Below are 22,126 nucleotides of genomic sequence, written 5' to 3'. Positions count from 1 at the left end.
TCTCCCGATCAAATCCACGACACAGAAAGACTCTCGTCAGATCGGCGAATATCCTCGTTCCCAACAACAGGAAAAAGTAAAAGTCATACAAACAACACATGCGACAAGGATCAAACGATAAGGAGCCTCGTTTCTTCTTGGAAGGTTAACGGCCCCCGCCCAGACTCGATCGCGGCCCTTTCGCGCGGGACAAGACTCGCTCGAACTGATCGACTGCGCCTGTGGCGTTGTCGAGCACGGTCTCCGAACCGTTGTAACCGCCAAAGGACGTGCTGTATCGATGCCGAGCCCGAGCAGCCGAATGCGCGCCCAATGAGGAGGGCGTGGCAGACGAAGGAGCATCTATCGACCTACGCCGGATTTTGGGCGAGTCTGAAGCAATCGTTGGATGATCGGCGTCCGCACTACGCAGCGACGCGAGTTGCGGCGATCGGGATGTGTTCGTCTCGAATCGCGGGGAGGACTGGGAGAGCGGAGACGGCTTGCGCAGGGAACCCATCGTTGCAGTCGATTCAATACTGCTGTTCGTTGAGAGTCGCGTTCGTGGGGTTGAGCTAGAGGCGAGAGTCGAACCCGAGCTCGAAGACCATTCCCTCGGTCGACTCGCAAGCGCTTCCCTTCCAGTCTCGATCAAGCTCTTCAACCGTTCCGAAACTGCTCGCATCTCTTCGTCGTCCTCGAAGTCTTCCCGGACTTCCTCGTCTTCTGCTGCGAGAGGATCCTGAAACGCAGGTGTCGGGTTTTTGGCGAGAGCAAGATCCGCGAGCGGGTCGCGCGACACATAAGGTTCGGAGAAGTCGAAAGACGATGTCGGTGGAGACGCGAATCGGGTGTCAGATGGCGCAAGCGTAGATCTTCGGGGAGAGATGCGAGGACGAGGTTCGTGGACATGCCGAACGCGACGAGGAATCTGGGATGGAGAGGCCCGAGCCAATGATTCATGATTAGTCGAGGTGGAAGCAACCGGATGCTGATACATGTCAATGTTCGTCAATGTTGAGCTTGTAGGTGGTTTGACAGCAACAGAGCTCACCTCTATGGAGTATGGTGGCGGCGCATCCGGTAGGACAGGGGACGCTGAATGCGGCGTATCGGCAAGCATCAGCTGCTTGCGCTGGACTAGCTCCTCAACGTCGTCTCCCGTGCTGCCCGAAAAATCAATCACGAACGTTAGCGTTGACAAGGGAGAGGAAGACGAGGCGGACACCTACGGTGGATGTTTCCACAGCTGGTAAGCCGAGTAGCCCAGCGCAGTCGAGAACACGGCTGCATCGAGCGCTGTGCTCAGAACAGATCCAACCAGGCCTCTCTGCCGTTTCTGTCGCTTATGCACGGAGTCCTCGTTTTCGTCCTCGTCCTGCGAAAGCCTCTCGCTGTTAGGCGCCTCTGCGCAATCCCTCGCTCGTTTGCTTCCACTCGGTGAACCTTCCACACAATGCTTCTGAACCGCAGAGGTGCCTCGTTGCGGAGGACTTGGAAACCTCGATCGGCGAAGTGGGGGCGAGGGAGTTGCACTGGCGCTACCGCTCTGGCCGGGATTCCCACTCGTCTTTGGAGCTGTTGAGGACGACCATGGCGCTGCGAGCGAGAATGGGAACGAGGCGAGCCATGAGGACATGCGAGGCGCTGGCGATAACGCTAGTTTCGTCTAGAGAATGCCGAGCAGATCGCTTTGATTACTTCGCCGAGGCGGTCACGGGATACTCTAGCTGTGCCGAGTGCCAAGATGGAGTCCGGAGCTGGAAGTGCTGAATAAAGGTCGACTTTGTGCTGCGATCGGCGTGACGCAGCGCGCAGGGGCGATCTCGTTAATGGCAAGCGTCGCGATCCAAAATTCCCAAAGGCGCAAACACTTGCAGAGGATATGCATATCAAGCTAGCTGTCGGAGAAAATGCAGTGAGAGATCATGAAAAGACAAGCAAGTCCGCGGAAATAGCCCGATCGAGAGCGGATATTGGTCGCGATCGATGCGGCGTGAATCGTGGAGTACGTAAGTACCTGCTATGTATTACCGTAAGAGCAGTTTCTAATCAAATCAGGGGAAGGTTGCAGCGCTGAGCGCACCGCCGAAGCCGAGGCCGGCTGTGACGCAGATATTTCGCGCGGAGCTGCGCAAATTTAACCGAGCCGCTCGACCTTCGCGGTCCCTCTCTCCTCCTTCCCCTCTCACTCGCACGCACGACATCGGTGCAATCTCCTCGAGCAAGATGCACTCCTCACTGTCGACGCTCTCGCTCGCATCCTCGCTCGCACTCTTAACCCTTTCGCAGCTGCCCAGCACCGCCGCCTCGCCGACTCCTCTCACTTCGACTTCGTCACCGGCTGCTGCGCCACTGCGAGTACCGATCAAGCGCCGCAACGGCGGTCAGGTCAAGCGCGATGTCGAGTCATTCAAGAAGCAGGCAGCACGGATGCGAGCCAAGTACGGCGCCCAAACCGCCTCGTCCGAGTCCACCTCGCAGAACGAGAAGCGTGCCGGCAAAGTCGACATGACCTCGTACCAGGACTCGTGAGCTTTACTCTTCCCTGCGATGGATGCCAGACGGCTTGCTTGTTGGGTTCCAACAGCGCCAGCTGGTCCTGAGCCCACTTGGATCTGCTGCGGAGCCTTGGCGTAATCTTAGTCGCTGACTCTCCGTTTCTTTTTCCCCAGTGAATGGTACGGCGAGATCGACGTTGGAACGCCAGCATCTGGCTTCTCGGTCGTGCTCGACACGGGATCCGCAGACTTGATCCTGGCAGAACCCAACTGCAACGGTTGCAAATCAAATACTCCTGGATACACGCCTTCGAGCTCATCGACCGCTTCGACCTCGTCCCAAAACTTCCAAATCACCTACGGTTCGGGATCGGCGAGTGGTAAGTAGCACTTCTTCATCGCAACCGCCTCCATTGCTGCCAACAAACTGACGACGCACATGGCATTTCTAGGTACTCTCGTGTCCGACGTCGTGAGTATTGCAAACTACACCGAGCAGAACCAAGTGTTTGCCGCATGCTCGACTCTGAACAACATCGTCGACGGAGAGCTGTCTGGAATCCTTGGCCTCGGCTTCAAGACAATCGCAAGTTCGGGCGCGACTCCCTTGGTCCAGGCTCTTGCTCAGGATGGCAAGCTGCCCGAGGAAGTGTTTGGCTTCGAGTTCCAGTGGGTCACTGCTGTAACCCTAACATGTTTCGAGCTGAAGCTGATTTTACGCTTTGTGTTGACAGAACTCACGTTTTCACTACGGCTTCGTCAACTACCGCTCCTGGAGGAACGCTCACTATCGGAGGTGTCGACACGTCGGCCTACTCTGGCAGCATCAACTGGATCGACATTGTTCAACCAGCAGGATACTGGTCGATTCCTCTCGTGCGTCTAAAGGCTCGGCCATTCCCGGTTTCACTTCCTTATCACCATCTAACGCATTGTCCTCCGAGCTACAGCAAGACATCTCGGTTGGTAGCAAGAGTCTTGGTGTCTCCATTGACCAGGTCGTCATCGACACTGGTGAGTGCCGCTTGTACCGCACAGCGCAAATCTCACAGCGCGCTGACGATCGAAATTTCGGTGATTTGCTTCACACAGGAACGACCCTTATCGGTGTCCCGAGCTCGCTTGCTCAAGAGATCTACTCTCAAGTGCCCAACTCGCAGGCGATCAACCTCGATGGAGCATCCGGCTACTACTCGTTCCCCTGTTCGCAGACGGTGAACGTCTCGCTCAAGTTCGGCGGACAATCGTACGCCATTGACCCCACCCAATTCAACGGAGGCGCTGTCGACTATACCGGTCGACAATGTCTCGGTGCCATTTTCTCGCTCCAGACTGGTTCCAACTCGCCTTCGGTCATCGTCGGTGACGCGTTCTTGACCGGAGTGTACTCTGCGTACCGCTTCTCGAGCCCCGAGGCTGTCGGATTCGCGAGTCTCGGTTCAGGAGGATCTGCCAACACAGGCACCTCGGCTTCGTCCTCGTCGGGCACGAACGCGGCTTCGACCGTCTTCACCAAGTTCACTCTTTCGCTCGCAACTGTCGTTGCCGGAATTGTTGGAATCGCCATGGCATAGACGGCCTCCTACATCTTTCAGTACCTACCCACTCATAACTCACTTGTATCTAGAACCCTCGCATCACCGTGCTTTTCCTCCCCAACATTCTCCCTCCCTTCTATCTATGTTTCTTGTCCGCTGTATCTCCACTTTAATGTTTTTTATCCGGACGGCTTCTACGATGATTCTACCGACGTCCGTGCTTGCGATCGTATTGCGAGATGAGGCTCCGCTCCAATTACGCGGTACACCTACACACCGGCCACTGTGGGCTGCTGCCACGGCTATCAGTAAGTGACGAGCGTCGATCGGGTTCAAGGTAAGTTCGAAGGCTTTAATTAATACTGTATACAGCTTTATTCTGGAACATGCCATGTGATTCTGGCGGGTCCTCAGCCATACTTTCCGGATCTTCAACCGCAGTTATGTGCAGGTATATGTACAGTAGCGAGTTTCGAGATTCGCGAGACTGACTTGCGAGGCTCCACCTTGCGGAGTCGACGGCCGGATTCCTAAACCGTCATTCTTCACTCGCCCCTCATCCTCGCAACGCTAAGAGTACCATGGGCCTTTTTGACAAGAAGAAGAAAGAGAAGATCCCCGAAGTCGGTGGCTACGACAACGCGCCGCCTCCCTCGTCAGCTGGATCGATTCGACCGGGCTACGCACAGTCAAGCCACTCGTACGCCTCGTCCCAGCACAGTGTACCTGGCGGTGCACCGCCATCGTATCGCAGTCCTGCGCCTTCGTACATTCCGCCGTCTCAAGGAGGGAACGGCTACCAGCAGACGAGTCACTATTCGCGACCGATGCCACCGCAGCAGCAGTACTCTCAACAGCCCCCGCCGCAACAGGCTCCAGTGAAGGAGAAATCGGGCAAGTGGGGTTTCGGTGGCAAGAACAAGGCTGCCGATCAGGACGCTCGCAATGAGCTGCTTGCTGGAGCACCGCCTCCCGGGCAGCACACCTACCGCCAAGGCTCGGACCCTTATGCGCAACAAGGCGGCGGAGCTGCAGGAGGCAGTGGCCAACACGGCTACGGAGGCCAGCAGGAGCAGCAGTTTGAGAACGAGGAGGACGAGGAAGTCGAGGGGATCAAGCAGCAGATGCGCTTCACGAAGCAAGAGTCACTCGCTTCAACTAGGAACGCCGTCAGGATCGCGAGAGAAGCGGAAGAGACTGCTCGAGCCACTCTCGACAAGCTCGGTGATCAGTCTGGTCAGTACTCGTTCGTCGAAAGCTCATGCTTGTCTTTGATTCCGTTGACCTTTCGTACCATCTGCAGACCGCATCGCCAATACCGAGCGTCACCTCGACCTCGCCAAGGCTCACAACGACCGTGCTGTCGACGAGACGAAAGAGCTCGAGGCTCTGAACCGTTCAATTTTCCGTCCAAACAGTGAGTCCCGGATTTTGCAGATCAGTGGCATGGCGGATTCCGCTAACGACATGGGACATTATAGTCACTTGGAACAAGGCAGCCAAGCGGGACCGGGAGGAACGTCGCCTGCTCGAGCGTCACAACGCCGAGAAAGCTGAACGCGAACAGACCCGTCGCGAACAGTACGAGTCGCGTCAACGCATCGACCAGACCTACCACAAGATGGATCGCGAGGCCGAGAACGCCGCTGGTGCGCGCAGTCGTGCCAAGGCTCGAGGACCTGAGCGTGGCAGGTACCAGTTCGAAGCGACCGCGAGTGATGACGAGGTCGAGGACGAGATTGACAGCAACTTGGAGGAACTCGGTGGTCTCGCCGGACGTCTCAAGATGCTCGCCATGACGGCTGGTCAAGAGGTTGATTCGCAAAACGCCAAATTGGGCAAGATCACGGGCAAGGTTGATGTGCTCGACAACAACGTTGTCAAATCAACCCAGCGCCTCGCCCGAGTCAAGTAGGCTCGACCATCGCGCTCTGTATAGTTCTCATGTTCCTATCTCGAACCGGTGTCTCTCTGTCTGTCCTGTTCTCATTCCTGTCTGCCCCGCGTTCCATTCCTGTTTGAGTTGAGCACTGCTATACTTTTTTCGTATGTACAACTTCTGTGATTCAATTTCCAGATTGAGGATCAACAAGCAAACTTCTAAAAGATGTCTATCTCTAGCTTTTTCGGTTCCCTCTCTTGCGTTTAGAGCTGTTTCAGGGAGCAAATACGACAGTCGTCAGCGGGACAGCTCTGTCACGGTTGTTCTGTTGAGACTCACGGTCGGCCACGACATGTCAATCTCGGGCAATTCGTTGCGACCCTCGTAGATCTATGGGAACGACATTAGTCCACTGCTTTGTAGCACTTTCAAGATATTCTCGTCTGCTTTACCTTGTCGATCGTGGCGGATTCAGGCAAAATGTGTCGATCGGTGGTTTGATTGCCAATCTTTGAGAGTTCGCGCCAGTCGTCGAGCTTGTCGTTCTTCCAACCATGTGCCTTCTCGGGTTCAGTCCAGTGGCCCTTGCTGAATGCCATGAACGTGTTCTGTCGTGGACCCAGTATTGCGCGTGAGTCGCTGGCTCCAAATGTAGCATGATGGTTCGCAAACAATGCTCACAATCTTCTTGTTGACCTGGTCCAGGCAGATCGTTACAGAGGTACCCGTTTCTTCGACCCACGAAACCATCCATAGGTTCTCTCGGACACGTTGGTAGTAGCTGTCAGTGCAAGAAAGAGGGCCTGGTCAGACGTTTCATTCTCATCGAGAAAGCTCAGCGACCGGGTTCTCCCGACGTACGCCGTCTGATAGTTGTTCCTGCCGTTCATAGGTCGTGGAGACGGGAGGGAATACGATTGATGTCAGTCTCGTCTAGCTCGTCGGATGCGACCTGGACTAGCGACTTATCTCCATGGATGGCGTATACGATCCGCTCGTGGTTGGGTACCCAAAACTCGTACTTCCAGCCGTTGTCGTACGTGTCTATCGGGTATGGATCATGAGCCAGCTAATTAGTATGAAACGCAATGGTATGGAGAAGAGATCGCCTCACACTCGAAATGCTTGTTCAACATCTCGTCAAAGTTGTCAGGGACGGCTCGGGTTTCGGATTCTGTCGACATGATTGCGTAGAGTTTCGAAGTTGTTGCTGTTGCTTCGCGGAGACAGAAAGAAAACTGAAAGAGTGTCCGCGACTGGTGATCGACGCCTCTCGCAACCAGGCCGAGTCGCAGATCCCGTCGGTCCAATTGTACGCTACGTCGTCATTGAGTTCGGGGCAGAATCTTTTATCCGTCTCCCTGGCTTCCGTCCAGAGTCTGGCTTACCCGGACCCACCGACTCTCTCTGTCGCTACAGTACTGTTGAAGTCATGGTTCAGTCCGCGCGCATACATACGTCATCAGAGAAGATTCGGTGACTTTGTGAAATTCTTCTCCAAAGCGATGTTAGTGTTGCGAGGGCCCTCGTTGGAGAGACGCACGTGAAATACACAGTGCAGCGAGGGCAAAAAAGCTTGGCGACGGAAGTTCCGGCAACGCTTTGGTCTCATCATGCACGCGGATCAGTCTCCGCTTCCTCTCTTCTCCTTGTCTCGTAGCAGCGAATCGCGACAAGATGACTACCGATTTCCATGGGCCTCCGAAGCCCTTCAAGGTCGACATCCCTCAGAGCGACGTTGATGAATTGCATCGGCGGCTCGAGAATGCACGTTGGCCTCTGGCTGATCCCGTCGCGAACGATCTCGACGACGATAAGCAAATCCACGCTTTCGGCCTCGGTCATGGTGCGTCGCGCAATCGCTGATCTCGCAGCGCGCGTCAGCTGACCTGAAGTCGCCGTGGGTTGGGGCTGTGCCGCACGTCCAGGACCCTCGCTTGCTCTAATGAAGGAGCTTGCTCGCGAGTGGAGGAACCACTCGTGGGAAACCGCACAGAGCCGGATGAACAAGTGAGACTCAGCTACAATCGCAAAGATGGACTTCGGGTTGACATCGTTCGCTCGGACAGGTTCGACCATTTCAAGGTCGGCATTGAGGACAACGAGGTACACTTTATCCATCATCGTTCCTCGCGAGCGAATGCTGTACCTATGATCCTCGTTCACGGTTGGCCTGTACGTAATTCGATGCGCATTTCAATGTCTTCTGCAAAGGCAGTAGATTCCAATTTCTCTCGTTACAGGGCTCCTTCCTCGAGTTCCTCAACGTGATTCCTTTGCTTACGGAACCTCAAGAGCAAGATGCTCAAGCCTTCCACGTGGTCGTGCCCTCGATGCCCGGCTACGCTTTCTCTTCGCCGCCCAAGACGGCGAAGTGGCAGATGCCAGATACCGCCCGCATCTTTGACAAGCTCATGACCGGTCTAGGTTACGACTCGTATGTGGCTCAGGGAGGAGACTGGGGGTCCGTCTGCGCGAGGGTGATCGGGGCCAACCATCGCGACCATTGCAAAGGTGAGTGTGCCTCTAACCGGCCGAAGCACCGACCATTGACGTGGGAACTGATATCCCTTCGTCGCATAGCCGTTCACCTCAATTTTTGCCCTGTTCCTCCAGCGGCTCCGTTCAGCTGGGTGGACCCGCACGTGCTTGTTGATTGGCTCCCCTCGGTGATTCTGCCTGAAAAGCAGCGTGCACGACTCAAACGCACGCTGTACTACCTCGACAAAGGGTCCGCGTACTATGTAATGCAAAACTTGACGCCCCGTACACCTGCCTACGGGCTCAATGACTCGCCCATCGGTCTACTCGCTTGGATCGGCGAAAAGGTTTGGCAGCTTGTGGGCCCTTTTTTTACGCAGTAATACTGACCAATGTGTGTTGTGTAGATGGTCCCCACAATCAAGCAGGCTGCAACGCAGCCGAACCCAACGTAGGTTTTCAGACGCTTCCGAGCTTTCGAATATTAACTGAACATTCGTAACACTTCCAGGCTTACGAAAGATTCTCTGTTCGAAACGCTGTCGCTATACTGGTTCACCCACTCGATCGGATCGTCCTTCACCCCCTATTCACTCAATCCTCACTTCAAGACGTTCTTGACGGACCCTAAGTATTTCCTGCCCAACCTTGCTGTCTCGTCCTTCCCTTACGAGATTGCCGTGCCGACTGAGCGCGACGTTAGGAGGACTGGCAACTTGAAGTGGATGAAAGAAGCAGAAGATGGCGGACATTTCGCCGCGCTGGAAAAGCCCGAGGTGTTCGCGGAGCATGTCAGGGAGGCGGTCGTGGTCATGCTTAGAGACTAAAGTGGAGTTATGTATGTTTCCCGGAGACCCAGTCACTTGATTCTCGGGGGGTATCCAAGGTAGTGTATATGAATGCAAAGCAGTAACGACGCGAGTAGAACTACAAGTTTCGAGTCGCTCAGTCCACTCCAACCTGTCGAGCGGATTGCGTCAGATCGGCAACATGTTACAAGCAGAAAGAGTGCAAGTACTTACCGAGATTTGGATACCCATGCTTGCGAGTTCTGCCACGAGCAATCGGAACACGAATGGAACGGCGACCACCTCGAGCTCTCCACCTTTGGGTCCTCCAGCAACGTTCTTCTCGAACACAAGGCCAGTACCGTGCACCTGTTTCTTTTGCTTTTGCACTGTCGAATCCTTCTCCTGACTCGCCTCGTACTCTTCGATAGCTTTTGCCCGACACGACCGACAGTACTCCCCGCCGGGTCCGCTCGAGAGATCGGGGCCGTCAGTGGCGGCCGAGTGCAACTTGTTCGAAAGGGTGATTTGGTCGTAGCCGAGCGAGACCATCGAGCCGCATGATCGACACACCCAGGCAGTCGAGTAATCCGAGCAGTTCATCAGTCGATCTTGCAGGAGGAACGAGGTGCCGTGAGCGAGCAGAGCGTCACGCTCCATCTCTCCGAAACGGATTCCTCCTCCGCGTTTACGACCCTGTCGTGAGCCACGTGCACATTGTCAGTGTTGAGTCGCAAAGCGAGACGAAACGAAGTTGATCTAGCACTTACCTTGACGGGTTGACGTGTGAGCTGGTCGAGAGGACCGGTCGTTCGCACTTGCCATTTGTCTCCCACCATGTGACGCAGACGTTGGTAGTAGACAACTCCGATGTAGATGTCGGCGTGGAACTCTTCTCCAGTAATACCCGAGTACATCGGCTCGTTTCCGTAGTAGTTGTATCCGGCCGCTTTGAGCTGTTCTCCGAAGTACTCGAGCGGTGTGTCGTCCTCGGAGAAGTTGAACGGAGTACCGTCTTGAGCGAGACCGTGCATCGCTCCCGCCTTGGCCGCGATCGACTCGACGAACATACCGATCGTCATACGAGACGGGAAAGCGTGGGGGTTGATGATGACATCGGGCTGCATGCCCGACTCACTAAACGGCATGTCGATCGCGGGGTACTTCTGCGAGCAAACACCTTTCTGTCCGTGTCGAGAGGAGAACTTGTCTCCAATGACAGGAGAACGAGGGATGCGGAGTTTGATGTGCAGCTTGTCGGCGGTAGCGTCTCCGGTATCGTTTCCTATCGAGGGATCCGCAAAGAGCAACTCAGCTTGAATGAATCATCGAGACGGATTGAGGAGAAAGACGCACCTATCAGTCGGACCTCGTCAATGTACGCAACTTCATCTCCCTTGTACTTCTCTCCCTTGGTCTTGCCGGCAGTCCTGTCGTAATATGCAGCGAGAATGTCTCCAGTCTTGACACGAGTACCGACCAAGGGCAGACCGTCCGAGTCGAGCGTTGCCCACTTGTCATCGTTTTGTCGAACGTCGGGACCGAGACCAAAGTGCACTGCCGGAACACCTCCGGAGCCCTTGTCGCCTCTGACCGTTTTGAGGTCGATGATTTGCGATTTGTAGATCGAACCGTGACCGAAACCGCGCTCGTGAGCCGACTTGTTCAGAATCATGGCATCTTCCATGTCGTAACCGGTGTACGAGATGACGGCCACAATTGCGTTCGTACCGTTCGGGTACCCGTCCATGCCGTACGTGTTGTGCAGGTCTGGTCGGACGATCGGGGTTTGACCAGACTGCAGTCGATACAGTTTGTTGTCCGTGCGATGTTGCAGTGCAGTCGAAGGCGTTCCCATCGTTTGTTTCGACATTTGACATTGGTACATGTTACGGGGAGACTGGTTGTAATCGGAGAAAGGAGTAAGGTTGGCCAAGAGCGAGAGCACGTTTGTGGGCGAGAACTCGATGTGCGTCGTCAGGCCTTTCTCGACCTCGTCGGGCATGCAGGCGATGTCGAGGTACACTTGTTCGAAAGGTCCGACCGAATCCGTCTTGCCGTTCGCGATGTATTTGACGTCTCGCATCATTCGAGCTCGGGAAGCGAAAAGGTACAGTCCTGGGTATTGACCGCCCTTCGAGAGCGGGACGAAACCGATTTCGAGGTCGAGAGGGATGTTGTGTTGTCCCTCGGTCTTCCACAAACGCAAAGTGTCCGCGAGTTGCTTCGCGAGCGTGGGAGTCGCCCAGCCGATGATTCGACCATCGAGCTGCACGCAGACGTGCTCCCGTCCGTCGAGAGACGGATCAAGGGGTTGAAGCATGCCGAGAGAGGAGAGAAGGGCAGGAACGTGAGAGACGTCGAGGTGTGCGTTGACAAGACGACACTTGTGGGCAAAATGGTTGAGCAGACCGCAAGGGGATCCATCGGGCGTATGCACAGGGCAGAGGAAACCCCACGCTTCGGGCAACAGTTTTCGCACAGTGGTTGTCTTGAGCTCGGCGAAGAAAGCACCACGATGCACGGATCGGAAGTGCGAAATGTAACGAGTAAAGTTGAGCTTTTCTCCGACGATCGTGTAGCCTGACGCTTGTTGCAAATCGAGTCCAGACGGAGAGACGAGATTGCCCGTCGCGAGGAAGTACGCCAACTTGGCCCCAATGTCGGAGTTTGCTCGCGCGATGGTCTTTTGGATGTATTTCGGATCCTTGATGTCGGTGCCAGGGATTTGTCTTCGAATATCCTGCACCATCTGCATACGGATACCGTTCAGAAGTTCGTCGAGCTTCTCCTTGATGATGATGCCGTAAAGGAATCCGGGCATGAGGATCTCCTGGTGCTGCGGCGAATCGGGGTTGTCGGCGCAGCACTCTCCGCCAACGAGGGCATAGAGCTTGCGGATCATGAAGCTGCCGAGCAGGAACTGTCAGCGTCCACAGTCAACGAGCCTGACGTTGTAGTCAAGCTACACTCACAAGAGCAGATTGAGCTTCTCGCGAGGGTCGGTAAGGTGTGGGAGGACAATCGTATCGAGGAGATGTTGACCGACTTCTTCGTGCGTCCAGTCTTCAGGACACCCGAGCACCACGCGGAACTTGTCTCCAAGGAACTCGAGGCACTGCTGTCGAGTGAACAAGCCGTAACTTTTGAAGCCTCGCAGCAAGAGCTCGATACGGTCCGTCATGAACGTGTTGCCGAAATCCTTCTGCGCGATGCCGAGGAAGATCTCCTTGTCGGTTGCACCCGTCAGAGCTTTGAGAATCATGACGACTGGCACCATGTACTCGGACTTGCGCCAACTGAAACGGAGGGTCGACCCGCCGTTCGAGAGGTAGTGCAACGTGTTGGTCTGCGAGGTTTGGTCGACGCGGACAGAGCGAATCGAGACACCGTATTGCGTGTACGCCGCTCCTCGGTTGCCGAAGGAAGGTCGGATGATCGAAGTGACGTGGTTTCGTCGCGGGACGATCAGGAATCGAATGAGACGCTCGTTTCCGTTGATGATGAAGTAACCACCCATCTCTTCAGCTTCCTCATGGTGAGCGACGAGCTCGGATGGTGGGAGGTTGCGGAGGTGACACCGAGCAGACTACTCGCACCGCTCACGATCAATACTGCGTTTCGTAGAGCCCTGGACTGATTGACGCTCACCTTGACCATGATGGGTAGATGGCCGCACTCGCGGGTTTCAATAGTCGACTGTCCACCGTTCACTGACCACCTGATTTTGGCAGTCATACGACCTGCGTAGGTCGCGAGTCGCTCGCGAGCCTGCACAACGATTTCGTCAATATACTTCTTAGCCACTTCTCGACATTGATAGCTCATGACACGCACTTCAGCAGGGTAAATTCGGCGTTCGCGAGAGTGAGCGCCCTTCTCTGGGCCCATCGGTCGGCCTACCGTCACCTCGACGACTTGCACTGTCGAATGCGCAATTGGCGTGGGTCAGAAATTGTTTCACGGCTCATGCTTGGGGCGCCAAACGTACTTTCGAGGCGGTTTCCCAGGGTTCCGTCCTGACCCTTGCCATCGAAAACGACTTTCGGGAGAAGATCCTTGATGCCGAGGTCGAGCAACCCGTGGCTCTGCGAAACTTCTCCATTCTTGCCTATCGGAGCGCCTTCGAACAAGGCGTCGAACGACTGGTAGTGCGGGGCAACGAGCTCTTGCGGCGCCGAGTACTTGGTTTCGGTCGAGGACGGGTTCGTGAAGGCACGCTCGCGGTCGAGGGTGCGGAACGAGTTGGGGCTGAACTTGGCCTTGGAGGGACCAGCCACGGGCGGCTGGACGGCGATTCCTGGCATGCCGAGTGCGTCTGCGGAGGAGATCTCGGCGCGAGTTGATTGAGATGTAAAAGTGCTCCTCCGGTCTCGCTGCGGGCCGGGCTCTACCAGAGAGGTGCTGGGTCGTCGGAGCAAGACTCTAGCAAGTCCGTCTGTGGGCCTCGAAGAGCTGTCCGCAAGCTGCGTGCAGGAGCGTGAGGAAAAAAAGCGGGAAAACTTTTGCAATTTCAGTTGCAATAGCGTGCAATCATCAATCCCGATTACAACCTGAAGCAACCCGTTTCACGACATCGCCTGGTACGCCAGAGACACAGAGCGACTCGAGCAATTACTTCAAAGCTACCAGAGGGTGCCTGCCGCATCCACGTGTCGCCGAAACAGGAGACCTCCGCAAGGGGTTGTTTCATCTAAACATCGCTAGTGTATCCTCGATACGCCGCTTGGGCACCTGGTCGACCTCGCCAAGACTCTCTTACACGCTGTACTACGATGTCCGAAGACGCAGCCGTCCTCTTGGCTGACTTTGTCAGCTCACTCGACAACCTTCCCTCCGAAGTGTGTCACATCCTCGAGGAGATCAGTCACAAGGAGGGCAGAGTGTCGGATCTACGATCAAGAGCGACTCAGCGCGACCAGGCAATCCAGAAACACTCGAGACCGGCAACGCAGGGAGGCCAGGGCCTGCTTGTCGCGAACCCTAAAGAGGATTCGAGCATCAAGAAGATCAAGTAAGGCCCGTTGTTCCGCAGCGAGGCGATCCTTGAGAGCTCAGCATGTTTGTTACAGGCTTGACTTTGAGAGTGCCGAGCTCGCCACACGGGAAAAAGTCGCTTTGAGCGAGAGGGGCGTCAACCTAGTCAGTCTAGCATCTGCGGCTAGCTTTGCGGCTTGGACCGTTCGGCACTAACTTCTTGCACTCGCGCTGCAGCTGTCACGACATCTGAATCGATTACAAACTCAGCTCGACTTACTCACCTCGACCGCTCCGCCGCTGCCGACTCTGCCATCGTTCGCTCCGACTGCACAGGCGGCAGCGCCTGCTGCAGCGCACTACGCTTCTCAGCCAGCATATGGCGCGACTCCAGGAGGTCCTGGAGCCTACAATGCGTACGGTACTCCTGGCTACGGGGCTGGCCAAGGGACTCCAGGTTCTTTGCGTGCGTGTCATCCATTCTTCGATCGCTCGGATCGCGTGGCCATATTGACTCAAATCGTCCCCAAGCAGAACGCAAAGCTTCTGGAACTCCGGGCCCACTCGCGCCACTGCCTGCGCAGATGGCGCAGTACGGTGCGAACCCGTACGGTGTAGGCAGTCCGGGTCCGGGAACACCTCTGGGTTCGGCTGCGCAACGACGGGGTGCTCCGTCGCGCTTGCAGAATGTCGCGTACGGCACCCCAGGGGCTTCGCCTGGACTGGGACAGATGGGACAGAACCCAAATCTGGCTCTCCTCGCGCAGCAACAGCAACAGCAACACCAGATGCATCAGCATCAGATGCGACTCGCCATGCAAGCGCAGGCGCTTTCGGCGCAGCAGGCAGTGAACCAGAACCAACAGTTGCAGCAGTTGCAGCAACAACAGCTTCATCAACAACAACAGCAACACGGCAACAAGCGCAAGCGGCAGGAGGAACAGAGCCCCGCTCCCACGATCGAAGAGGAGAGCGGCGAGGCGGAGGATCTGACTCCGTACTGCTTCTGCCACAGACCATCATTTGGAGAGGTGCGTTCCGTTCACAGAACGCTGTCTGTCCATCTCAACCTGACCCTGCCCTTTCGTGCGGTATGTAGATGATTGGGTGCGACGCGCCAGACTGCAAGATCGAATGGTTCCACCTCAATTGTGTCGGCCTCAAAACAACACCAGAGGGGTCGTGGTTCTGCAGTCAATGCGAGCCCAAGATGAAAGCGCAGCAGCAGCGCTCGAGGCGGAAATAAGGATTGATTGTCAGCTTGGGTCAGATAGCAGTTGTCTCGTATTTGCCTCATCCGTCTTGTTGTAACGAAGTTTGCCACCGTCTCGGTCCCTAACGATCAGAGTCAAGTGCTATCGTCGATTCTATCGGTGATAAAAAATCGAAGTGGGACCGCGTGCACCCGCGCCGAACGCATTGAGTCGCGAAGAGTTGTTGCTCTATTCCACTTCTCTCACTTGCCGCATGCCGGATCCAAAGATACCGGCTAGTCCACAACGCTTCAAGGCGCCGGACAGTCCGCTGACAGCGTCGCGCGCTCGGCAACCGTCCACCGATTCCCCGCTCTCGGCAAGCGCTGACCGATTCACGAGTCACGCCTATGACTCGGACGACGACGGCGACATCGTGCTACCAGCCGCTCAGCCGACTATCACGAAGAGCTCGCATCGTCGGGAGTCATCGTCAGCGGCGCTCTTGAGCGATCCGCTGCAGACTCCGGCTTCTCCCAGGACTCTCCAACGACAACGGCGCTTGAGAGAGTACGAGCGCGATGATACTGCCCAGTCTGGGCTGTTGGCCGGCGTGATCAGCTTCGTCGAGCGGAACATAGGCGAGTCAACTGTCCTTCCAATACGAGCGCTCCTTGTGCAGGCAACATGTCCTCCGGTCTACACGAGAGCTCCGTGTTTAGGCACTACGATGTCCTTGCCGCGTGAGCGCTCTATAACGAGACATTATGAGAGGCTTACGACAGATTTCTACGGACAGGACTACTGTGCATCGCCTTTGCGCAATTCTTCTTCTCGATCATGAACCTCTGCGTCAAGATCTTGGTGACCGAAGTCGCCGTTCCTATATGGGAGTTGATCGCTGTGCGCATGTCTATCACGGCGCTCGGATGCGTCATCTGGTTGCGGTACAGCGGAGACCCCCATCCATTTTTGGGTCCGCCAGGTGTCAGGGTCCTGCTCTGCGTACGAGGAATCGTGGGCTTCTTCGGACTGTTCCCCGTCTACTACGTGCTACAGTATCTCTCGCTGTCGGACGCAACAACAATCGGCTTCTTGTCGCCAGTCCTCGTCGGTAAGCAAGCTTCGTTCGAGGCGGGCTTGAGTGGCTAGCTGATTGTTCCACTCTACACCAGGTCTGTTCGCTTGGCTGTTGTTGAAAGAACCATACACTCGCCTCGAAGCGATCGTTGGCTGCACCTCGCTCCTTGGCACCGTCTTCATCGCCAAGCCTTCCTTCCTCTTCACTCCGGCTCCAAGGGATCCGAGCGATCCACTCAATACCGTCACTCCAGAGCAGCGTACCTCTGCCGTTTTCGTCGCTTTGATCGGTGTATGTGGAGCGGCTGGCGCATACCTCATCATCCGTGTAATCGGCAAACGAGCGAACGCAACGCATTCGATTTTGTACTTCTCGACGTACTCCGTACGCGCTATTCTGACTCTGAACTGGGCCTCGTGGTCGTGCACTGACAAATGTCTTGCATCAGACTGTCGTCGCGTGCCTCTACCCTTTAATCTTCCACTCGCCCCCGGTCTTGTACCTTACGAAGCGCTTCTTCATCCTCCTCGTCCCGATCGGAGTCTTTGGCTTCGTTGCGCAAGTCCTCCTCACTACCGGACTTCAGCGCGAGCGCGCTGGGCGCGGTACTCTCGCAGTCTGTACGTCAAAGATCCTGTCGCTCCAGTGCATCTCTCTTGACTTGAAACTGACCTCTTGGCTCGTTGCGTCGCCCTCAGACACGCACCTCATCTTCGCTATGGTGCTCGAGAGGATCTTCTTCAACACGCTCCCAGACGCCTGGTCGATCTTGGGCGCGCTCATCATTGTGGGCGGGGCGCTCCGGGTTGCGTTGGCGAAACAAGCGCCAAAAACCGCGGCTGAACAGGCAGCCGAGGCGAAAGCAGAGAGGGAAAACGCAGCTGAACTCGTTCACAGTGACGAAGAAAACGACCTAGACGATGTAGACGCGGTAGACGCCGCTGCTGTCAAGGGCAGGTCAAGATCAGGATCTGGGATCGCAGCGGCACAAGGGGTTGACCTCGAGCGCTAGAATTTCAGTGATTTCTTCTCTTGTAGCAAGCGTTTTCCGGTTGTGCGTTATATCATATCATCTTGAAATTGCTGGGAATCCCAGGTGCGCGCGCGGCAAATGCACGAGCTTTGGGACCTTTTCGCCCTAGGTTTCCTCGTTCCTGGCAGTCCATCACAGACGCCAAGATTGTCTCTACGGTGCATGTCAGAGTGACCTCGATGTGCTTCGGATGAACTTGCTGCTGAAGACTATGAAGCCTCGTAGCCGTGACCGGAGAAGGCCCCTTGCGCCTTGCCAACGTGTGTGAAATCATTACGCTCCGCGGTACCCTTAAGCTTGCTCGTGCGCAGACCTGATGCTCGTTCAGCCAATCTCTCGACAACCACGCAGCTCTCGTGGCGCAGTGCCCGGCCTCCAGCTCGCCACTCTCGCATCTCTCTTGCTGTTCTCGAGCGCGGTCATGGCTACCCCTCTCGCTCAGCTCCCGTTCGCGTCGACGAGCCCGATCACCAAGGTGTTCACTCCAACGAACTACACCGTCGTTGACGGCTGTGAGTTCCAACGTTCCTGCTTTTGCGCTGTTCTCGGGCTGAAGCGATCGCCTCTCGCCGCCCCACATCGTCATGATCACCGAATCGCATACGAGTACAGTCTTCGTGCAGTCGTCCCCGAATTTCAACGACACGAAAGAATACGACCTGCTCGAGCATTCGTTTGGGCTCGTCGATTCGAGTCACGAGAGATGGAGTCGGTTTCAGGCTGCGATCGATCAATTGAACGAACGTAGTGACAAGCACACCGCATACAAAGTGTTCTTCTTGGCAAGGCATGGTCAAGGCTGGCACAATGCAAGTATCGCCTCATTTTCGCGCAAGGCAGGGGCACTCGGCTCAGCCAAGCTTGGCTCTTTCGCTGCGTGAGCAGGTTGCCGAGGCCAAATACGGCACAGACGCTTGGAACAATAAGTGGAGCATGGAATACGGCGACGGGAATTTGACGGTAGGTAGTTCGTCAAACGCTGAGCTCTGATCTGCCGAGCGAGACTGATCTTTCCGGCTAACAGTGGGGGCCTGATCCCGAGCTCACTCCACTGGGAACAAGACAAGCTCAAGCAGTCAACCGCGCTTGGAAGAAGCAGATCCAAGCTGCGGTTCCACTCCCATCGAAACTCTACTCGAGTCCTCTCGATCGAGCTGCTTCGACATTGGAAAGCACTTGGAAGGACATCTTGATCGATTCGGGCGAAGTGCGACCTCTCTTTGTTGAACACCTCAGGTAAACTATCTGGCTGTTCGCTCTAGAGCCTTGCCCGAAGTTGACCTGCGCTTTGCTTCGCCATGCAGAGAGGTGATTGGTGTCCACACCTGCAAGCTCCTCCATTTCACATCCCTTCTGTGTGCGGGACTGATACGCCCGAGCTCATGCAGGCGACCAGCGTAGCCGCAAGAGCACCCTCAAGAAGCGGTTCCCGGCGTTCGATTTTGACCAACCGTTCTCTGAACATGTGAGGCTACTTTCCTCGTCTTGGAGGCTGCCTTCCCATATTGATCTCTTCCTTCCCGAACAGGATCAACTCTGGAGCCCTGACTTTCAGGAGTCGCCAAAGGAACAAGCTCTTCGGATACAGCAATTCCTAAACAGGGTCTGTTCCCTCGTCCGAGACGTCTCTTGGCATGTCGGCGACTATCGACTGATATGATCGACATGAGCAGATCTTTGCGACTGATCCTGTACAGTACATCTCAATCACGGCCCATGGCGGCGTGATTGCATCGTTCTTGCGGGTTGTCAACCATCGCCATGTGAGCGTGCCTCCTGGTGGAATGATCCCCGTCGTTGTCAAAGCTGTCGAGTAAGTAATTGGTCCACTTCGATTCAATGTCCTCTTTACTCAAATGCTCATGGTATTGTCTCATCTGAACAGCTATCTCGATGCCGACAATGAATTGCTCGCAGGCGGGCAGAGCATTCCTCGCCCTCGAAAGAGCTACGCTGAATCGTGAACGAGAATCAAGTAGCGTGGTGATTACAGAGGTACAAGGGGAAGAGCGTAGTATACAGACGAGAGAGTGTACAGGACTGTTTAACTTCAGTGGGCGAAACTCTCAGCAATCCCCGTCATTCCGAACACCTTCTTGGCGAGCGCTGCGAGGATCTGAGCTTTCTGATCCGCGCCCAACTCGGTGAACACCTTGTACACTGCTTTGCCCTTGGCGTCCCGAATTGCCCCGAGTCGCGAGCCTGCGAATCCTCCGATAGTCGCGCCAGCAATGTTACCGGCGATCTAAGTAGCAAAGAGAGTCAGTTTCAGGTTGCAGGTCGTGTCTGCGAGAGTTACATGGGAACTCACGAAACCGAGAACGGCTCCGGCTGCCGCTCCACTCCAAGTCCACAAGGGGACGACCCGGTGAACCTCAGGCCTGAGTAGGTCCTCGAACGTTTCGCCAAAGACGTGCTCAGCATCAGGTCGCTCGTTCTCTTCTTCGGCGGCACCTCCTCCTCCAAAGTAGTCCCAGTAACTGCCCGAACTACCCGGCATGCTCGATGTGCGACCACGGTTCGAATCCCTCAACTCATCGTACGCTCGTCGACGGTTCACATCGGACAAGGTGTAGAACGCGTCGGCGACCGCTTGAAACTCGGCAGTGGCGGTTGTGCGTCGTGCGTCGTTTTGCGCTCCGACCGGGATTCGATCGGGATGGCAGAGCAACGATTTGCGCTTGTAGGCGGTCTTGATCTGGTCGGGAGTGGCCGTCGAGGGGATCCCTGTACGCGAACCAGTTTCGAAAGAAGGATCAGTTCGGGCGCTCGACTCTCCACCTTGTCAAAGCTTGTATAGATCGCTGGGAACAGGTCAACACCGATCCACACTCGTCGGGACAAGCGAGATGTCGACAAAAATCCGACTCCTGCCCCCTCGTTCTTGTTCTCCAACTCGTGAAGAGTGGTCCACGGCGGGACCTGTCCCGTCCACCTTATCGGATAGTGTTGACACGAGATCGCTGGTTACGCCCGGCGAAATGACAAGTGGGGCGGGCGGTGATGTGAAAGCGCCCATGGCGGTTCAGTGCACATCTGCGACTTGCCTAGGATCTCGTAGTAGTCTGGAAAGCTCATTGATCGAGGTCGAGGCTCGATGAGATGAATGTGCAGCCGGAGAACGATGAACACAATGACGGCACTCGCTTCTCTTCGTCAGCAGCTAAAATCAAGGATCTCGTAGTCTTTTCGATTACAGTAATATCTTGTGCCTGTGCAAGCGAGGAATGTCCAGAGAGGGTTGAAGAGGGGATGGAAATAAGCGGCGGCCGTGTTTGATCAAAAAAGTGTCGGATGTTGATCAGTCAACACACCACAATGGCCCGCTCGAGCGTGTCCCCAGAACGGCCCAGCGTGTCGACATCGAGACCAGATCGTAAAGGCAAAGGTCGGGTCGCCGATTCCGACTCGTCGTCGGCGTCTTCTTCCGGATCCGATTCCGACTCTTCGAGCGACGACGACGATGACCCAGTCGAGAAGGAGCTCGATGTGTACTACACGCCTCAGTTCTTGTCGAGCCTGACGCTGCTGCAGTATCCGGACCGACCGCCGCAGCCGCACACGGCGCATCCGCTCTTGCCGCCTCAGATGCGACCGCGCGACGAACTCGCATCGACCCAGCCCTCGCTCGGCAAATTGCAAGCCAAGTACAAGTCCAACACGCAGCACCTCGAACTCACGATTCCGATGGAGAAGGACCCGCATCGCTGGAACGAGGAGCAGGCCAAAACGTTCGCTCAGGGTGTGATCGAGGAGAGGGACCGACAGCGCGAGCGCGAGCAGGAGAAGAAGGGGCGGCGGAAAAAGAAGACGGAGCAGGATGATGAGGAAGAGCGACGATACAAAGAGGACAAGGAACATCGCAGGCTCGACAAGATGGTATACGCTTCGACCGAGGTGCCAGAAGTCACGAGCTATCTCGTTGGTGTCATCAAAGACAGTACGTCTGGCTGGTGCGCCTCGGGCTTCCCAAGCGTCGCGACTCACACAGCGGGGTCTTCCGTGCAGATGCCCTTCACCTGAACCCCGTCACGCAGACATTCCAACTTCGACCATCGCTGACGTACCTCGACAACCTCCTTGCTTACGAACGACGGGCGAAGCGAGAAGCAGCTCGCAACGATGACGTTTCAGACGAGGAGATCTCGGACACGGAACTCAAGAAGGAGGAAGCCAAGGCGGTGCAAGTCTCGATCAAGAGTGGTGAACAGTCGAAAGGCCCGCTTGGAGGAGGTAATGGTCGTGCTGGCGCTGGACTATTTGCGCCGTTACGAGCGGAAGAAGGCGAAGACTGGAAACCGATCCGACATTATCACGCCAACGTACGTCCTGTCCTGCTCTCAGCCGTGATCAGCGACTCAGAAATATCGCCACATCGCAGACTGATGCAGCGCACAAGGCTCTCGGGCAAATGTTTGTCGAGAAGAAGAAGAAGGGAAAGAAGCTCGTCAGCACAACGAAACCGAAAGAATACCTCAAAGCGTAGACATCGCGCTATTACTTTTCGCTTCTCTCACCTTGCAACCGCACCCTCGTTCTTTCCTTACCCCCAGTCGCGTCGTATATCGCGAGGTTTGTGAATGAGAGAAGGAAATAAGGCAAGACCTCTGGCGCACAAACCCGCTCACGAGAGGCGGTCTTTCCTCGTCACAAACTCCTTTCGCGCCTGCTAA

The 22,126-nt window shown here is 55.8% G+C and overlaps 11 protein-coding genes across 11 annotated transcripts; 7 read left to right on the top strand and 4 right to left on the bottom strand.

The window, feature by feature from the left end:
- Nucleotides 1-145: 145 nt before the first annotated feature.
- JCM15063_003514 (uncharacterized protein) lies at nucleotides 146-1,618 on the bottom strand (the record flags this gene model as incomplete). The annotated part of the gene is made up of 3 exons (XM_076675435.1): nucleotides 146-970; nucleotides 1,034-1,145; nucleotides 1,212-1,618. The coding sequence occupies 3 exons, from the start codon at nucleotides 1,616-1,618 to the stop codon at nucleotides 146-148; spliced, it is 1,344 nt and encodes a 447-aa protein (XP_076537519.1).
- Nucleotides 1,619-2,208: 590 nt separating this feature from the next.
- On the top strand, nucleotides 2,209-4,054 carry JCM15063_003513 (pepsin-like aspartic protease; the record flags this gene model as incomplete). Its single annotated transcript, XM_076675434.1, has 6 exons — nucleotides 2,209-2,510; nucleotides 2,655-2,860; nucleotides 2,933-3,149; nucleotides 3,215-3,356; nucleotides 3,431-3,494; nucleotides 3,573-4,054. 6 exons carry the CDS (start codon nucleotides 2,209-2,211, stop codon nucleotides 4,052-4,054), a joined length of 1,413 nt encoding a protein of 470 aa, XP_076537518.1.
- Nucleotides 4,055-4,599: 545 nt separating this feature from the next.
- On the top strand, nucleotides 4,600-5,933 carry JCM15063_003512 (uncharacterized protein; the record flags this gene model as incomplete). The annotated part of the gene is made up of 3 exons (XM_076675433.1): nucleotides 4,600-5,254; nucleotides 5,322-5,435; nucleotides 5,500-5,933. The coding sequence occupies 3 exons, from the start codon at nucleotides 4,600-4,602 to the stop codon at nucleotides 5,931-5,933; spliced, it is 1,203 nt and encodes a 400-aa protein (XP_076537517.1).
- A 230-nt stretch (nucleotides 5,934-6,163) lies between these two features.
- On the bottom strand, nucleotides 6,164-7,084 carry JCM15063_003511 (uncharacterized protein; the record flags this gene model as incomplete). Its single annotated transcript, XM_076675432.1, has 7 exons — nucleotides 6,164-6,169; nucleotides 6,240-6,290; nucleotides 6,353-6,508; nucleotides 6,582-6,681; nucleotides 6,762-6,779; nucleotides 6,866-6,944; nucleotides 7,015-7,084. The coding sequence occupies 7 exons, from the start codon at nucleotides 7,082-7,084 to the stop codon at nucleotides 6,164-6,166; spliced, it is 480 nt and encodes a 159-aa protein (XP_076537516.1).
- A 493-nt stretch (nucleotides 7,085-7,577) lies between these two features.
- Nucleotides 7,578-9,208, top strand: JCM15063_003510 (epoxide hydrolase family protein; the record flags this gene model as incomplete). Its single annotated transcript, XM_076675431.1, has 7 exons — nucleotides 7,578-7,746; nucleotides 7,829-7,910; nucleotides 7,970-8,075; nucleotides 8,144-8,414; nucleotides 8,484-8,728; nucleotides 8,789-8,832; nucleotides 8,893-9,208. 7 exons carry the CDS (start codon nucleotides 7,578-7,580, stop codon nucleotides 9,206-9,208), a joined length of 1,233 nt encoding a protein of 410 aa, XP_076537515.1.
- Nucleotides 9,209-9,326: 118 nt separating this feature from the next.
- RPA135 (DNA-directed RNA polymerase I core subunit RPA135) lies at nucleotides 9,327-13,476 on the bottom strand (the record flags this gene model as incomplete). The annotated part of the gene is made up of 8 exons (XM_076675430.1): nucleotides 9,327-9,341; nucleotides 9,404-9,865; nucleotides 9,940-10,454; nucleotides 10,526-12,078; nucleotides 12,145-12,758; nucleotides 12,821-12,940; nucleotides 13,007-13,092; nucleotides 13,161-13,476. 8 exons carry the CDS (start codon nucleotides 13,474-13,476, stop codon nucleotides 9,327-9,329), a joined length of 3,681 nt encoding a protein of 1,226 aa, XP_076537514.1.
- Nucleotides 13,477-13,944: 468 nt separating this feature from the next.
- JCM15063_003508 (uncharacterized protein) lies at nucleotides 13,945-15,392 on the top strand (the record flags this gene model as incomplete). Its single annotated transcript, XM_076675429.1, has 5 exons — nucleotides 13,945-14,183; nucleotides 14,242-14,311; nucleotides 14,384-14,612; nucleotides 14,681-15,177; nucleotides 15,246-15,392. The coding sequence occupies 5 exons, from the start codon at nucleotides 13,945-13,947 to the stop codon at nucleotides 15,390-15,392; spliced, it is 1,182 nt and encodes a 393-aa protein (XP_076537513.1).
- A 221-nt stretch (nucleotides 15,393-15,613) lies between these two features.
- JCM15063_003507 (DMT family transporter) lies at nucleotides 15,614-17,432 on the top strand (the record flags this gene model as incomplete). Its single annotated transcript, XM_076675428.1, has 5 exons — nucleotides 15,614-16,082; nucleotides 16,139-16,453; nucleotides 16,515-16,804; nucleotides 16,869-17,040; nucleotides 17,119-17,432. 5 exons carry the CDS (start codon nucleotides 15,614-15,616, stop codon nucleotides 17,430-17,432), a joined length of 1,560 nt encoding a protein of 519 aa, XP_076537512.1.
- A 442-nt stretch (nucleotides 17,433-17,874) lies between these two features.
- On the top strand, nucleotides 17,875-19,417 carry PMU1 (putative phosphomutase; the record flags this gene model as incomplete). The annotated part of the gene is made up of 9 exons (XM_076675427.1): nucleotides 17,875-17,965; nucleotides 18,066-18,262; nucleotides 18,339-18,413; nucleotides 18,478-18,689; nucleotides 18,758-18,780; nucleotides 18,842-18,918; nucleotides 18,982-19,056; nucleotides 19,127-19,266; nucleotides 19,339-19,417. 9 exons carry the CDS (start codon nucleotides 17,875-17,877, stop codon nucleotides 19,415-19,417), a joined length of 969 nt encoding a protein of 322 aa, XP_076537511.1.
- Nucleotides 19,418-19,503: 86 nt separating this feature from the next.
- JCM15063_003505 (J domain-containing protein) lies at nucleotides 19,504-20,531 on the bottom strand (the record flags this gene model as incomplete). Its single annotated transcript, XM_076675426.1, has 3 exons — nucleotides 19,504-19,698; nucleotides 19,765-20,180; nucleotides 20,501-20,531. 3 exons carry the CDS (start codon nucleotides 20,529-20,531, stop codon nucleotides 19,504-19,506), a joined length of 642 nt encoding a protein of 213 aa, XP_076537510.1.
- A 240-nt stretch (nucleotides 20,532-20,771) lies between these two features.
- Nucleotides 20,772-21,939, top strand: JCM15063_003504 (uncharacterized protein; the record flags this gene model as incomplete). The annotated part of the gene is made up of 3 exons (XM_076675425.1): nucleotides 20,772-21,393; nucleotides 21,462-21,775; nucleotides 21,835-21,939. The coding sequence occupies 3 exons, from the start codon at nucleotides 20,772-20,774 to the stop codon at nucleotides 21,937-21,939; spliced, it is 1,041 nt and encodes a 346-aa protein (XP_076537509.1).
- Between the last annotated feature and the right edge of the window lie 187 nt (nucleotides 21,940-22,126).

The sequence above is a fragment of the Sporobolomyces koalae genome (genome assembly GCF_050403365.1).
Source record: "Sporobolomyces koalae JCM15063 DNA, S_koalae_JCM15063T_v1_ctg1, whole genome shotgun sequence".
Classification (NCBI taxonomy): Eukaryota; Fungi; Basidiomycota; class Microbotryomycetes; order Sporidiobolales; family Sporidiobolaceae; genus Sporobolomyces; species Sporobolomyces koalae.
The sequence above is the reverse complement of the archived record's forward strand: the minus strand, read 5'-3'. Positions and strand labels throughout refer to the sequence as shown.